Below are 14495 nucleotides of genomic sequence, written 5' to 3'. Positions count from 1 at the left end.
GTTGTTTATCTGAAATTCAAATTGGACTGGGCTTCCTGTATTTTTGTTTGCTAAATCTGGCACCCCATACCCCCTAGGGAACGTGATAGACTTGAAAAGCTCCGGAGGGGGGATACTCTCTGTTCCTAAAGTTCCCTGGAGAGGGCCAAGGCACGCTCCTGAAAATGGGCACCAACAGAGGGATTTCCAGCCACCCCTTGAACTTGAAACAAGAATTTTCTCACTGCAGATCCTGGGAACTCTGACCACATGTTCATTGATTCGATGGGGCTTTTGCTGTTCGTCATTGTCAGTGAGGGTTTTTGTGTGTGGGTTTTTTGTTTTGCTCAGGTTTTACACTTTTTCTGTGAGTGTGTGTAGGTATTTGTGTGTGTGTGTGCCGAGTGTGTTGCAGCCAATGCCCAGCGCCTGTAACCGTCATTCTTCATTTGCAGTTCTCCTTTGCCAACTATTTGGCCTGCTCTGATGTTTCCAAATGCAGTTGTTAGTGAACTTTTGTGTTTGGAACAAGTGCATTGTGTAGGCCGAGCTGGTCCCTGGGAGGGGTCAGTGCCATGAAATCTGCCGGGAGGAGGCAGGTCAATGCCCCTTTGGCAGGAGGGAGAGCGGATTAGAGCGGATTGTGAAAGTATGCATCTTGCTCTGAAAAACCGTGCGTTGCATATTTTCCCAGGGCAGTGTGTGAAACTCCAGGCATAATGGACGCATAACTTTTTATGAATGAACTCTTTATGGCTCCCCATGGAGTCCTCTTGTAGTGTCCTCATCTGCATTTCCTCTTCTTGATATCCTTATTAAACTCCTCCTCCAAAGGCGGGAACCAGAGTTCAGTTTAGGAATTTGACACCTTTTCTCTCGTCCAGTTTCTCTCCAGCCTGTTAGTCTCCCTGGGAGGAGGCTGTTTGGGACTCAGCTTTTCACATCCTGATTAAAGGGAAATGTAAGTAGATTGAGAACATTTCACGCCTGCTTAAAGGTAGCAGATTCATTTTTTCAGTTTCGAGGGTCACTGATAAGTTTGCACCGAGAGCGGGGAGAAAGGTGGCTGCACAGAACTCATCCACTAACCTGAAATGCTGGCCTATTAATTGGATTCTCCTCCCTTCTTTCTGCTAGAGGAATTACTCTAACAATGCACTTTTGTATGCAGAACCATCCTTGGGCATTCTGTACCACCACAATGCGCACAAAAGCCTTTTTTCCCCCCTTTCCCTGAAGTGGGGAGGGAAGTTCAGAAAGGCCAGGCCGGCCAATCAGTGTCGCGTGGCCCCACTACTGGGGGCTCCCTGGGCCGGGGCAGCCTCCCAAATGAGCAGGACCCATGGCATGAGGCAAATCGGCATGCCTGGCATTGCCACAGCCTTGCTCTATGGTTTGAGTCTTTGATCATCATTCCAATGTGTCTGTTTCCAAATTGGGAAATGAGAATATTGATTACATTCCCAGAGAACAGATTTGATGTCTATTGATCCAAAAATGTACAGTATTTAGAACCGACTCCTAAACAGAGACGTTCCTTTGGATGGTGGGTGGCAGTAATGGTGAGCATGATGAAGAGGGTTAGACTGGGGATGAAGGTCAAGATCTCAGGCTGCTTAGGTTCAAATCCTGCTGCACTTACAATCTTGAATGTGTGCCAGTGTGCTCAGTTGCTCAGTCGTGCCTGACTCTTTGTGACCTCATGGACTGCAGCCTGCAAGGTCCTCTGTCCATGTAATTTTCCAGGCAAGAGTACTGGAGTGGGTTGCCACTTCCTACTCCAGGGTTACAGTCTTGAGCATAACTTAAGTTGAGAATGGTGGTAGTGGTTTAGTCGCCAAGCCATGTCTGACTCTTGTGACCCCATGGACTGAAGCCTTCCAGGCTCCTTTGTCCATGGGATTCTCCAGGCAAGAATACTGGAGTGGGTTGCCATTTCCTCCTCTATAAATTGAATATCAGTTCAGTTCAGTCGCTCAGTCATGTCCGACTCTTTGCGACCCCATGAATCGCAGCACGCCCGGCCTCCCTGTCCATCACCAGCTCTCAGAGCTCACTCAGACTCACATCCATCGAGTCAGTGATGCCATCCAGCCATCTCATCCTCTGTCATCCCCTTCTCCTCCTGCCCCTAATCCCTCCCAGCATCAGAGTCTTTTCCAATGAGTCAACTCTTTGCATGAGGTGGCCAAAGTACTGGAGTTTCAGCTTTAGCATCTCAAATTCTCTTCAAGGCTCAGTTTTTTCAGAAACGAGATTAATAATAGCACCTACTTCAAAAGGTAGTAAGGAGACAAATAGATAATCTATATAAGTGCATAGCACAGTGTCTGGTATAGACTGGCTCAGTTTAAAAGGGGGCTTTTATTAGAACCATTACTGTGAAGGTAAGAGTCTGGTGACATCAGTCTAGGGACAGTGCAGGAGGTTCAAGGTGATTTGGGGAGATTTTGCTTAGAAATAATTTGTGATTTATTCTACCAAGTCTAGCTCTTCCAAGGCAGTAAAGGGGCTTCCCTGGTGGCTCAGACAGTAAAGAATCTGCAATGCAGGAGACTTGGGTTCAGTCTCTGGTTTGGGAAGATCCTTTGCAGGAGGGCATGGCAACCCACTCCAGTATTCTTGCCTGGAGAATCCCCATGGACAGAGGAGCCTGGTGGGCTATCGTCCATGGAGTTGCAAAGAGCCAGACATGACTGAGCGACTAAGCACACAAGCACAGGGCGGTAAAATCCAGCTGAGCCTGTAATTTCTACCTCCTCCCGGATAGTGGAGCAGAGGCAGGTTGTCCTGTGGCCCCAGGGTGGGTGGTTCAATCTCATCTGGTTGGGTTCTTAGGCACAAGGCTCTCTCTTTTGGAAACATCCCCAGCAGCTGTGACAGCTGGGATTTTAAAAGGAGGAATTTGGACTTGAAACTGGGTTTGGCTGAGAAACCGTTCCTTTTGTGAACCAGCATTCAGCAGCTCTGTCTCCTCACTGGTGAGAAATACCTCCCCAGGTTTACATATTGTTTTCCAAAAACTAACTGATACTAATCGGTGATGCTGAAGGAGCTGTTACTGGAAGCATAGCAGCGTCTGATGGATTTTTCCCTGCTCAATTCTCAGTAACAGTTTCAGCTCATCTTATTAAGCTCCCCAGATCCAAAAGGCTACAGACGGCCAGAATTGGAAGGTTAGGAGCCTTCCAAGACACTTGCTCCTTGGAAGAAAAGCTATGACCAACCTAGACAGCATATTCAAAAGCAGAGACATTACTTTGCCAACAAAGGTCCGTCTAGTCAAAGCTATGATTTTCCCAGTAGTCATGTATGGATGTGAGAGTTGGACTATAAAGAAAGCTGAGCACTGAAGAATTGATGCTTTTGAACTGTGGTGTTGGAGAAGACTCTTAAAAGTCCCTTAGACTGCAAGGAGATCCAACCAGTCCATCCTAAAGGAAATCAATCCTGAATATTCATTGGAAGGACTGATGCTGCAACTCCAATACTTTGGCCACCTGTTGTGAAGAACTGACTCATTGGAAAAGACCCCGATGCTGGGAAAGATTAAAGCAGGAGGAGAAGGTGGACGGAGGATGAGATGGTTGGATGGCATCACTGACTCGACGGACATGAGTTTGAGCAAGCTCCAGGAGTTGGTGATGGACAGGGAAGCCTGGCGTGCTGCAGTCCATGGGTTCACAAAGAGTCGGACATGACTGAGTGACTGAACTGAACTGAACTAGGAGCCTTTACCCTCTGTGTTACCCTTAAAGAATGTTGACCCCCGTTGGCCAACAGCAAGTGTCTTTTATTATATAGTGGCTTTTATTCCTCCCCGTCTCACTCCTGCATTTCTCAGAAGGGCAATAAAAGGATACCCATTAAATACCTGTCAAATGAACCTTAAAATGGATTTTGGATATGAAATTCACGCAGCATACAACTCTGCGTTTAAAGCATCCATGTCAGCAGTGTTAGCATGCTCACAGATTTGTATAGCCATCACCACAGATTTAGAACATCTTCATCAGCCCTCAAAGAAGACCCATACCCATTCACAGTCATTCCCCACTCCCCCACAATGTTCAGTGGATTTTTGAGTGACTCAGACTGTTAGCACTTGGCAGAACCATGGACTTTCCATCCAAATAGACCTTGGCTAGTCTGTGTTGTGAGCTGATCAGTGTGACTCAGCCCACCTCCCACCCCTCCCCCAACTCTGTTCTTGCTGTGCTGCTACCCTTATGTGGCGTTGGAAGTGACAGGATGACCGTGCTCTGGGAAGGCCTGACCTTCCCCCTTTTCCTCTGTAAAAGGTCCAGATTTCATAGACTGCATTCATAAGCTTAAGAAATACACATTTATTTGTATTTTCAATAACGCAAGTTCAATAGCAATTTTGAGCCCCTTTGCATCAGATAGTGGGGACTTAATTGAGGTCCATTTGTGTGCCCCCCCAGAGAGCCAGTAGGGGGCACACTTTGTGCCAGAGCTTGGTGTCCCAGGGGCATCTGCATTGCCATCCCAACTGGCATTCCTGGTTCGGCCTCCTCCCCCTCTGGTCTCCAGTCCTCTGGCATCTAAGTGGCTATTGTGCCTTATCCTGTCTCAACTTCCCCAGGCCCATGTAGATCAGTGCCGAGTCCATATCTCCCTAGACGACGTTCTATGGGAGACATTCAGTGACTGTCCAGGCCCTCTGGGCCATGGGAAAGTTCGTTCTATCCCCTTCCCAGGAGTCCTGTTGCTGCCATCCTGTCCTGATTTTCCTGAAGAACTCTGCCCGCCTGTCTCCTGCCCTAATGTCTTAAGAAACCATATAGACACTCCTGTTCTGAGCCCAGGTGGGGACATGGGGGATCCAGGGTCTTGCTGCCCCTCAAGCCTCTGCCAGGAACTGCTCCCGGGGGCACAGCTCTCTGCTTCTCCCAACTCCTTAAGCCTCCCTGGGACATCTATCATCCTCGTCCACCTGGGGCACCAAGTCCTTTCAGAGGTCCCATGGTGCCCTCTCCAGTTCTCTGCCCCCTAGCCCCTTGCTTCTCCATCCCAGGAATCTTTCAAAGACAACAAGGGGAAGGGAATGTGCTCTTATTCATGGTGTACGTTCCTAAATTTTTGGTGTTGTGATCAGACTTATGGAATTCAAAAGCCAAGATCTGATCACGTCATCTTGTGTCCTCTGGCAACCCTTCCTGGGGCAAGGAAGGTATAAGGCATGTCCCTCAAACAGAAGGCTATGTACGTAGTAGAAATACCATGGGGGACCCTCATCACTCGCTCAGACCACCACCCCACCCCTGGCCTTGCTGAGATGTTCTCCTACCCCTCAGCACTCATCATGACCCCCTGGCCGGGGAGGGACCACATTCTGGGTATTCGGTTGATTGGCGTCTGAGACTCTCCGGAAGGAGGCACACCAGCGGTCACTGTTTCCGTTCCAGCTTTTCATCCTTCAGTGCTACAGGATGAGTCCCCGGTGAGGACTGCTCGCCTTGAACCTCATCTGAAGCAGCACCGCCCTCTCTCTCTCTGCTTGTGCTGAGCCCCTCCTTGCCGTCTGCCAGCATCCTGACAGTTCTTTTCCCTTTCCCAGGTAGGTTTTGTGGCGACAAAGTCCCAGAGGCCCTCGTCTCCACGGACAGCCGGCTCTGGGTGGAATTCCGAAGCAGCAGCAACATCCTGGGCAAGGGCTTCTTCGCGGTATATGAAGGTTTGTTCAGGAGGGGAGAGGCCGCCGGTATGGCTCCTGACGTACCTCTGTGCTTCCCATGCAGCCTGTGCCCCTTCCCACCCTGGCCCGGGCAGCAGCTGCCAGCGCCATGAGGGTGGGGTAGCCGCCGTCCCCTTCCCCCATGTCTGGAAGCAGAGAGGCCAGCTGGGCTCCCTTCAGCACAGCCAGTCTACCTGTCACTACCCTGCTCAACCCCCATTAGAGTCCAGCGGGGACGGTGTTGGGGGCTTAGAGAACCCTGTGGAAATGCAAGCCACCTCTGAGTAGCTGTGTGAGCCTGGGCAAGGAATCCAGCCTCTCTGAGTTTCATTTGTGAAACGAGGACTTTGGACAACATCCAGGAATTTCCAACTAATTTCTTGGAAGGGCCTGTGAGGCCACCATGGTGATTGAGGAAACCAAGAGGTCTGGGCTCTAGGCAGCTGCCACCAGGGCAATTCTGCTTCTGTCTGTTCTACATATTGGGTCTCTCTGGCTACATAACCCTGTGCCCTCCCTCCCCCAGAGGAGAAGTCCCCTGGGGACTTAGATTGTAATTTTGGAGAGGCCCGAGTTTTTGGTTTTTGATATTTACTTATTTGGATGCACCGGGTCTTAGTTACAGCATGTGGGACTTTTTTAGTTGCGGCGCGTAGGATCTACTTCTCCGACTAGGGTGTCAAACCTGAGTCCCTTGCATTAGGAGCTCAGAGTCTTAGCCACTGGACCACCAAGGAAGTCCCAAGTTTTGTTTTTATAAAGGAAATAGCATGGGTGTGCGTATGTACACATCAGTCTCTACCGGTGGCCCTCCTTCCTCTGCATCAGGGTCACCGGGCGTGGCGGGGGGAGCTGCGGGGGTGGGGGGGCGTGGAGAGTCAGATGTCACTGCTGCTGGGACCCCTCCCTCAACACCCCCCCACCCCATACCTGCATACTTGATCGGAACTTCTGGAGGTGTGACTCCTGTTCCCAGAGCTTGAAAAAATTTCCCAGGTGATTGTGATGCCCAGCAAAGGCAGAGAGCCACTGCTCTCCATGGTTATTTTCTTTATAGGAGAAAAATTCAGAGTTGCAAACACAGGGAACTCTGGCTTTCCAGAGGCTTCAGGCCACTGGAAATGAAAACGTTGGCAAGTGGAGCCACCTAGCGATGTACTTGCTTAGCAAGCTCTGACGGGGGACCCCCTTCCTCCTGGCTCTTTTTTCTAAAGCAACCTGTGGGGGAGACATTAACAAAGACGCCGGTCAGATTCAATCTCCTAACTACCCGGATGATTACAGACCTTCCAAGGAATGTGTTTGGAGGATTACCGTTTCGGAGGGGTATCACGTGGGGCTTACCTTCCAAGCTTTTGAGGTGAGTACTGCTGGTCTTAGACACTGCTCTATAAAGACGAATTTCCAGCTTGGGGTTGAAAACAGGAACCCAAGAGGCTATTTCAAGTCCAAGGTGAATTTTGCCAGGACATCTGGTATCAAATCCTCTGCAGGTTTTGAAATTGCATCTGCCTTCTTTCTGAAGGCTGCTGGAGAGGGTGGGGGAATCATTGAAGCAAAAGTCTAGAATGGGATCCCAGGGCATTTTACTGACTCTTCCCAGTTTATCACGACTTAATGTTTTTGCAGCTTGATTCATCCTTGCCTTACGCAAGTAGGAGACAGCTTGGCAGGACACACTTGGGCCCTTTGGCCTCCTGGTTAGGTTTTTGAGAGTGATATTTAGTTTCTTTTCTTAGATTGAAAACCTTGAGGCTGAGCTGCTATCTTCCACGTTGCCTCTGTTTCTCCATTTAGATCGAAAGGCATGACAGCTGTGCATATGACTACCTGGAAATCCGTGATGGCTTCACGGAAGACAGCACCCTGATCGGCCACTTCTGTGGCTACGAGAAGCCAGACGATGTGAAGTCCAGCTCCAATAGAATGTGGATGAAGTTCGTGTCCGACGGCTCTATCAATAAAGCTGGCTTTGCAGCCAATTTTTTCAAGGGTATGAATTAGCAGTTGTTTCCATTTTAGACACAGGAAGAGGTATTGCCCCCCGGCCTAAGAATCACTAAACCCACAAACCTTAGCACCAAACAAGGCTCCCTGCAGTGGGGAGGCAGCGAGCCGTTTATTCAAAGAGCTGCGCAGAGATTCCCCAATAGAGAGAGTTCTCCAGTGACTCAGGAACAGGCTTAGCCTTGGCTTCTGTCTTTGTGGCAGAAAGTTTTGCTGCTGTGCTTGGAAATTAGGTTTATCAGTTTACAAGGTCAGCTTCATGAACCTTAGTGAAACTGAGCATTGATAACACTTTTTGCTTGTGTAGTCACTATCGATTGAGCACCTACTGTGTCAGGAACTGTGCAAGGTACTTGATTTACACTGTGTCATTTAATGCCCTCGATCAAGGTTAAAAAAGGCAGGCTCAGGGTTGCTCAGATAGTTAAACGGCAGACCAAGAATCCAGTCACAGTCTGACTCCTAAACCAACTCTCTCCAGAACACTGCCTTGCATTCCCTGATATGGGGTAGAGAGGCAGCCCAGGTCTTTAGCTCCTGAAGCATCAGCTCCCAGCCTGCAAGTCTATGCTCAAGTGGGCAGGGCTTGTGGGGGAGACTGAGAAGGTTTGGTGCTCAGGAAATGAATATCTGGGCTGCATTAGGGACTGACTGCTCTGCAAGTTCTTGATAAAATCAGACCCACAGTGGTATGGGAAGACCATCATTCCTGGTCCCAGTAGAACAGCTTCCAAAGACTCTTTTGAATGGACAGGTCTGCCTTCTCCACTCTCAGCACCCTGGAATTCCTCAGACCACTTGCTAAGAAGGAATATAGGCTATTCTGCAATGCATTTGGGTTGGGCGCCCACCAGCACAACAACAGCCACTGAACGGATATATCCAGTCTGTAACTGGAGTGACCGATCAGTAACTCCTTCCCTCTTCCCTCCTTTCCCGGGCTCCTGGCTATGCTGACCCAGAAATCCTGGCCCCTTCCTTACTCCATCTCCCCATCTGCCCCCTTTCTATCCCATTCTCCCAGGTTTTAGGTGAGCAGATGGTGTCAGAAGAGCCCATTTCCAGCTGTGTGACCTGAGCCAGCATCCCTTTGTCCTTGCTGAAGCCCCAGTGTTCCTCTCTGTAAAGCAAGGAGAAGGAAGTCTGCCCATTTTCCCCGACCAGCTGTGAAGCCCCAGTGAGCTGGCTGTGGAGACACTTAAGCTGAGAAGTGCCACACGAGTGTGTGGGAATGTTTCCTGCTTTGAGGCATCTGACGACAGCAAACCAAAACAGAGCAAGAAGCATAGCATTCTGAGTAACTGAAGACAAAGTCTAGTACTTGGCCAAGCAAAAACAAAGCAAAAAACACAGGAAAACAAGCCACAGCATGTGTATTGCAAATGCAGTTAGGTTAGTGATCATAGTGGAAAGAAGAATGTGGGGGTCTTAGTAGAGATCCTAGGAAAGTCACAGCCCCCGCCCCACCCTAGCCCAGACTGCACGTGCTGTCTCCCAGCCTGGGGACACGCCCCTCTGACTTGGCAGCCACAGTGGCTGGGTGGTCTTCAGCAAGTTACAAATTCTCTGTGAGTCCCAGTCTCTCCACCCTTAGAAATGACACTACTAGTTTATCTCAGAGTTGTCAGGAAGAAATGAAATAGCATTACGTGAGTAGACATGGTATCCTGTCTAGTCCTGTTAATTTCTTTGCTAAGGAAGGGATCTCTGAAGTAGTTGTTTTCTTCTCTGGAAAAAATGCTGTGACAGTTTCTGCTTGCTGTCACCATGTATCAGCTTTTTATCGATGCTGTAACAAATCACCACAAATGTGATCGCCTTCCAGCTCTCCAGGTCATACTTCCTTGCCTTTTCCAGCTTTTGGGAGGAGGCGCCTGCACTTCTTGACGGGTGGTGTTTTTGGTCTTCAAGCCAGCAAGGGTGGCAGAGACCTTCTCAGGCTGCATCACAGACCTCGGTCTCCATCGTTATGCTTCCTTTTCTGACCCTGATTCTCCTCCTGCTGCTTCCAGTTGGAAGGACCCTTGTAGTACTATGGGCCCACCAAGCTGATCCAGCATAATCTCCCATTTCAAGAACCCGAATCGAATCACATCTGCAAAGTCCTTTTTGCCATGTAAGGATAAGGTGACAGATTCTAGGTTCCAGGACTGTGATATAAATGACTTTGGGAAACCTCATTTTAGTTAACCTGTCACTCATAATCATGAGGTTTTATTCTAATTCTCTCTGTCCTAATTCTCCTGTCCTTCTTCTTCCCTGATTTCCACCCCCAGGTCTTAGGTGTTGGGACTTCTTTGCAGTAAGATAACTGGTAACCCACCCACATCTCATTCCTGGTTCTACTGATGATCAGCATTATAATTTTTGAGAGGACCAGCTAAAATTGAAGGGTTTCCAAATTGAACAAGTTAAAATAGTTTGCCCAGTTAAATTCAAAATTCCGATAAGAATGAACTTTTTAGGATGTGTCCCAAATATTGCATACTGTACTAAGAAATGAGTGTTGATCTGAAATTCAACTTTAACTGAACCTTCTGCTTTTTTTGTGGCAGCCCTAGTGGAGATAACAGGCGTTGCAGTGGGGTGGGGGGAGTTTCTGTCTGTGATGCTAAACTGGTTTATAAAGGACTGAGTCGAGAGCCTTGACCTGCTCTGACCAGCCGTGATAACTGACTCTGTTTTGCTTGTTAGAAAATGCCATCTTCTCCCCACTCCACACTTAACGTTTATTCAGCAGTCATCAAACTGTGTGTCAGGGGCTGTGGGACAGAGGAGAACATGGTCATTGTCTTCAAGAGCTCAAGCTGACCAAGGGGACCTGTAAGCCAATGGGCAGTGATGTTGTGTGAAGTGTGGACATCAGAGGAGGGTCTCACTCGGTGTCAGGGTGGGGTGAGTGAGTACCCAGACGAGGTACTTCAAAGACATTTCAGTTGGCAGACACCCTTTAGATGCCCGTTAAGGTGTTGAGACCCATGTATACTAACTTAGTGCACAGTTAAGACATCTTTTTTGAGCTCGTCTTTATGTCAAGAAGGGCTGCACAGAACCACGTTTAGAAAAGGAGAACTATATAGCATTGACCTTGACCCTGAGTCTTTAAAGAGGAGCCAGGTCTGGTGGAAGCCTCTTTGGGACCTATCTATTAAAGGAGGAAGAAAAGACATTTATTGAGTGCCAGAAGCTGCATTAGTTACCTCCCTTTGTCTTCAGGAAAAATCCTTGCTTGGTGTTATTACCCCCATTTTAAAACAGAAGAAACGGAAGCTCTCAGGAGGCTGAGCTAGAACTAGACCCCAGACATGTAGGATTTCCCAGCTCACTGTCTTTCCTCTACAGAGACCTGAAAGCCACGGGAAAGTACAGTGAAGGGATTCGAATTTTTCATTTGATTCTGACGTTCATCACCTTTCTGCTTCTCTACACATGAGAGTATAGGGAAGAGGGCCCTGGCTTCGACCTCTGCAGTGTGGAGTCTAGCCCTGCCCACACCCCTTTGCCAGCTCCCTGCTCTCAGGCAGGTCAGTTTTCCTTTCTGAGACTCAATCCTGCCTGCTTTGTCCTCCACCGTATTCCCAGTGCCAGACAGTGAGTTCAGTAAAGACTTATGGGGCAAAGGATGAATGAATAAGGCTCAGATTCTCATCTGTGGATTGGGCTCCTTGCTCCCTGCTCTGCCTACCTTGCAGGGTTCCCACGAGGATGAATGAAGCCAGAGAACACAGTGCTGTCCAACAGAAATAGGAGGCGAGTCACAAACGCAAGCCGTGCGCGTAACTTTAAACTTTCTGGCAGCTACCGTACAAAACAGATAGAAGAAGAGGAAGGAAAGAGGCAAAATTAGTTTTAATACCATGTTTTATTTAACCCAACCTGTCAAAACTACTGTCGTGTTAATATGTGATCAATACACACAGTATTGTTTAAATTTGTTTAATGGTTTTACTCATTTGTTTCTGGCTGCACTGGGTCTTTGTTGCTGAGCACAGGCTCTGATGAGTGAGGGCTGCTCTCTAGTTGCGCTGCACAAGCTCCTCGTTGCAGCGGCTCCTCCGGTTTCGGAGCACAGGCTCTGGGTGCACGGGCTCAGCAGTGGTGGTTACACAGGCGTAGTTGCCCCGTGGCATGTGGAGTCATCCCAGACCAGGGATCAAACCCTGGTCCACTGCATTGGCAGCCAGTTCCTAACCACTGGACCGGACCACCGGGTAGGATCCAATATACAAATATTGGTAGAGATTTTATGGCTTTATTCCCCACACTAAGTGGACATCCAGCGTGTCTTACCCTCACAGCAGGTCTGAACTCAGACTAGCTGTGTTTCAAGGGCTCTGCAGTTATGTGGGGTCTAGCACAGATTAGTAGAGGTCTGGACACAGCCAGCTCCTTTGCCAGCCTTCTTCCTACAAGGCCATCAGTAGGATGTCCTGTGAGCACACAGGAGTCAGTGTGTGTGTCAGGAATTCTCCAGTAAAAGAAATTAGAAGAGCAACTACAAAGGCCATGCGGAGGAGTTGGACCAGCCACTGAAGCTCTGGCCTTGGTGCCAGTTGGCAGGAATCTCTGCCCAGGGCCCAGCTGGCACATGGCTCTGTCCAGAGTGCCAGTTGGCCTCTGCATCCCTCCTCTGGTGCCAAATGGCGTTCCCGCTCAAGCCTGCTGGCCAGGCAGCAGGCAGAGCACCTCACGTCCCTGCTTACTTGGGGAGATAGTGAGTGCATTTGTAGGTTGGCAAGGTCAGTTTGGTGATACGTTCCCCACATCAAAGGTAGGAGGATCTCCCACCTTGATCCCCACATCCAAGGTAGGAGGATCTCCCACCTTGATCCCCACATCCCCAGGCCCAGTGTTGTGGGCCCACCACAGAGTGTTTGATGTGGTGGTGGTGGTGGTGGTGGGGGGGGTGACTGGCTTTCTTCAAGGTGCCTGAGAAGCTTAGGGATGTGCCCTGCCTTCCCTTTCCTTGACTCTGAAATAGCTTTGGGATCCTGCCTGAGTCATCTCATTATCTAACCTTCTGTCACTGGTACCACTTGGAGAAGGCAAAAAAGAGTCAGAATCCCACTCTGCGGAGCTGGTCCCTATTTCAGCCTCTTCTCCCACCACCCTTCCCTAATCCCCCAAATTTTCCTGGGGTACCTAGTTTTGACCACCATAGCCTAGAGCAAGCACGCACCTGTTGACTTCAAGTAGGTGCTACTTCAGTACAGTGGGAGGTGATGCCGAGTACACCCAGGCCCACCCCTTCAAGGGCAGGGCCCTCGTACACCTCCATGCCACCCACCCGAGTTGGAGGAGGGGCGGAAATGGCCAAACATCCCATCACCCTTCTAGTCTTCAGGGGAACTATACTCCCTCTGCTTAAGCACAAACCCAGCCCACCAGCCTCTTGCCCTCCGCATGGCTAAGGATGCCAGGGGACTTACCAGTGGTCCTCCTTTCTTGCCTGTGACATTTGTGTCCATGGCCACAGCATATTCTGGCATAGGTCTCCCCCAACCCTGGCCAGCCATCTGGGCCCTTCAACTTGTTCTAGGTTGATGGGCTCTTTCCAGGGTTCCTTTTTTCCCTCCTCCTATGCCCTCCATCCAGTTTCTTGACTCTGCTCTGCTGCCTTCTTGCCCATCTAGTCTTCCTTCACTGGCCCATCCTTGCTGCCTTTTTCTTCTTTCTGTTCCTGTCTCCCTCCCTTCACCAGGCCCACACTGCTCCACTCGGCCCTGACTCAGGGATGTCTGGTGACCTTATCCTTTTCACTACTCCCATCATTGTGTCTCCACCCACTGAGATTTCGGAAGCAACCCTGCTCTTGTCTAGAGCAGTAACTACTGTGTACCTAGAGTCTATATGCTGGGTGCTTTACAGGCCTCATTTTCAATTACCACAACCCTGAAAGCAGGTATTATCCTCATGTTAAAGCTGGAGGAAGGCTCAGAGAGGTCAAATCACCCAGTTTATTGAAGGATGATTCACCTGCTGAATCCAACCCGGGTCTGTTTGGCTCATGCTAAAGACTGGACTTTTTCTACTTCTCATTATCAATGCTTCTCCTCATTTTATACTTTTTAGCAAATGTCTAGGAAAGTGCTTTGCCTATTATAAAGTAGTAAATAATTGTAGGATTGTTACTACTTTAGCATACTTAGCACTTATATTTGTTTGTGGCTATGGGGCTTCCCTGATAGCTCAGTTAGTAAACAATCTGCCTGCCATGCAGGAGACCCTGGTTGGATTCCTGGGTCGGGAGGATCCACTAGAGGAGGGGTAGGCTCCTCCAGCCCATCCTGGAGGAGGGGTAGGCTGCCCACTCCAGTATTCTTGGGTTTCCCTCGTGGCTCAGCTGGTAAAGAATCCGCCTGCAATGCGGGAGACCTGGGTTTGATCCCTGGGTTGGGAAGATCCCCTGGAGAAGGGAAAGGCTACCCACTCCAGTGTACTCTCCTGGAGAATTCCATGGACTATACAGTCCATGGGGTTGCAAAGAGTCAAACACAACTGAGCCACTTTCACTTCACAAGGACAACTTCAACCCCTTGCCTACAGGGTGTTCCCTAAACCCAGTCCTCCCTACTAACTTATTTGAGCTTTTGTTGAACCCAAGGACACATCACTCTTAGAGCCACCACCTAAATCTGCTTCGCACTATAGGAAATGATAGGGGGTTTACAAACTGTCCTTTACCCAGTGATGAGCCACCAGGCTGATGAGTGTTTTGTGCATCGTGGATCAGGGAGATTGGATGGAAGTGAGTTTATTTGAGTTGGAATTTTTGAATGGAAAAATTGAATTTGAATGGAAGAATTGACAG

The 14495-nt window shown here is 49.2% G+C and overlaps 1 protein-coding gene across 3 annotated transcripts in view; it reads left to right on the top strand.

The window, feature by feature from the left end:
• TLL2 (tolloid like 2) overlaps nt 1-14495 on the top strand; it is a 144157-nt gene that overhangs the window by 110206 nt on the left and 19456 nt on the right. For all 3 annotated transcript variants that reach the window (XM_042238664.1, XM_027960295.2, XM_027960296.2), the window contains exons 11-13: nt 5561-5677; nt 6892-7037; nt 7475-7670. In XM_042238664.1, coding sequence (XP_042094598.1) covers nt 5561-5677; nt 6892-7037; nt 7475-7670 — 459 coding nt within the window. The remainder of the gene's footprint in view (nt 1-5560; nt 5678-6891; nt 7038-7474; nt 7671-14495) is intronic.

Source organism: Ovis aries, chromosome 22 (assembly GCF_016772045.2).
Source record: "Ovis aries strain OAR_USU_Benz2616 breed Rambouillet chromosome 22, ARS-UI_Ramb_v3.0, whole genome shotgun sequence".
Taxonomy (NCBI): Eukaryota; Metazoa; Chordata; class Mammalia; order Artiodactyla; family Bovidae; genus Ovis; species Ovis aries.
The sequence above is the reverse complement of the archived record's forward strand: the minus strand, read 5'-3'. Positions and strand labels throughout refer to the sequence as shown.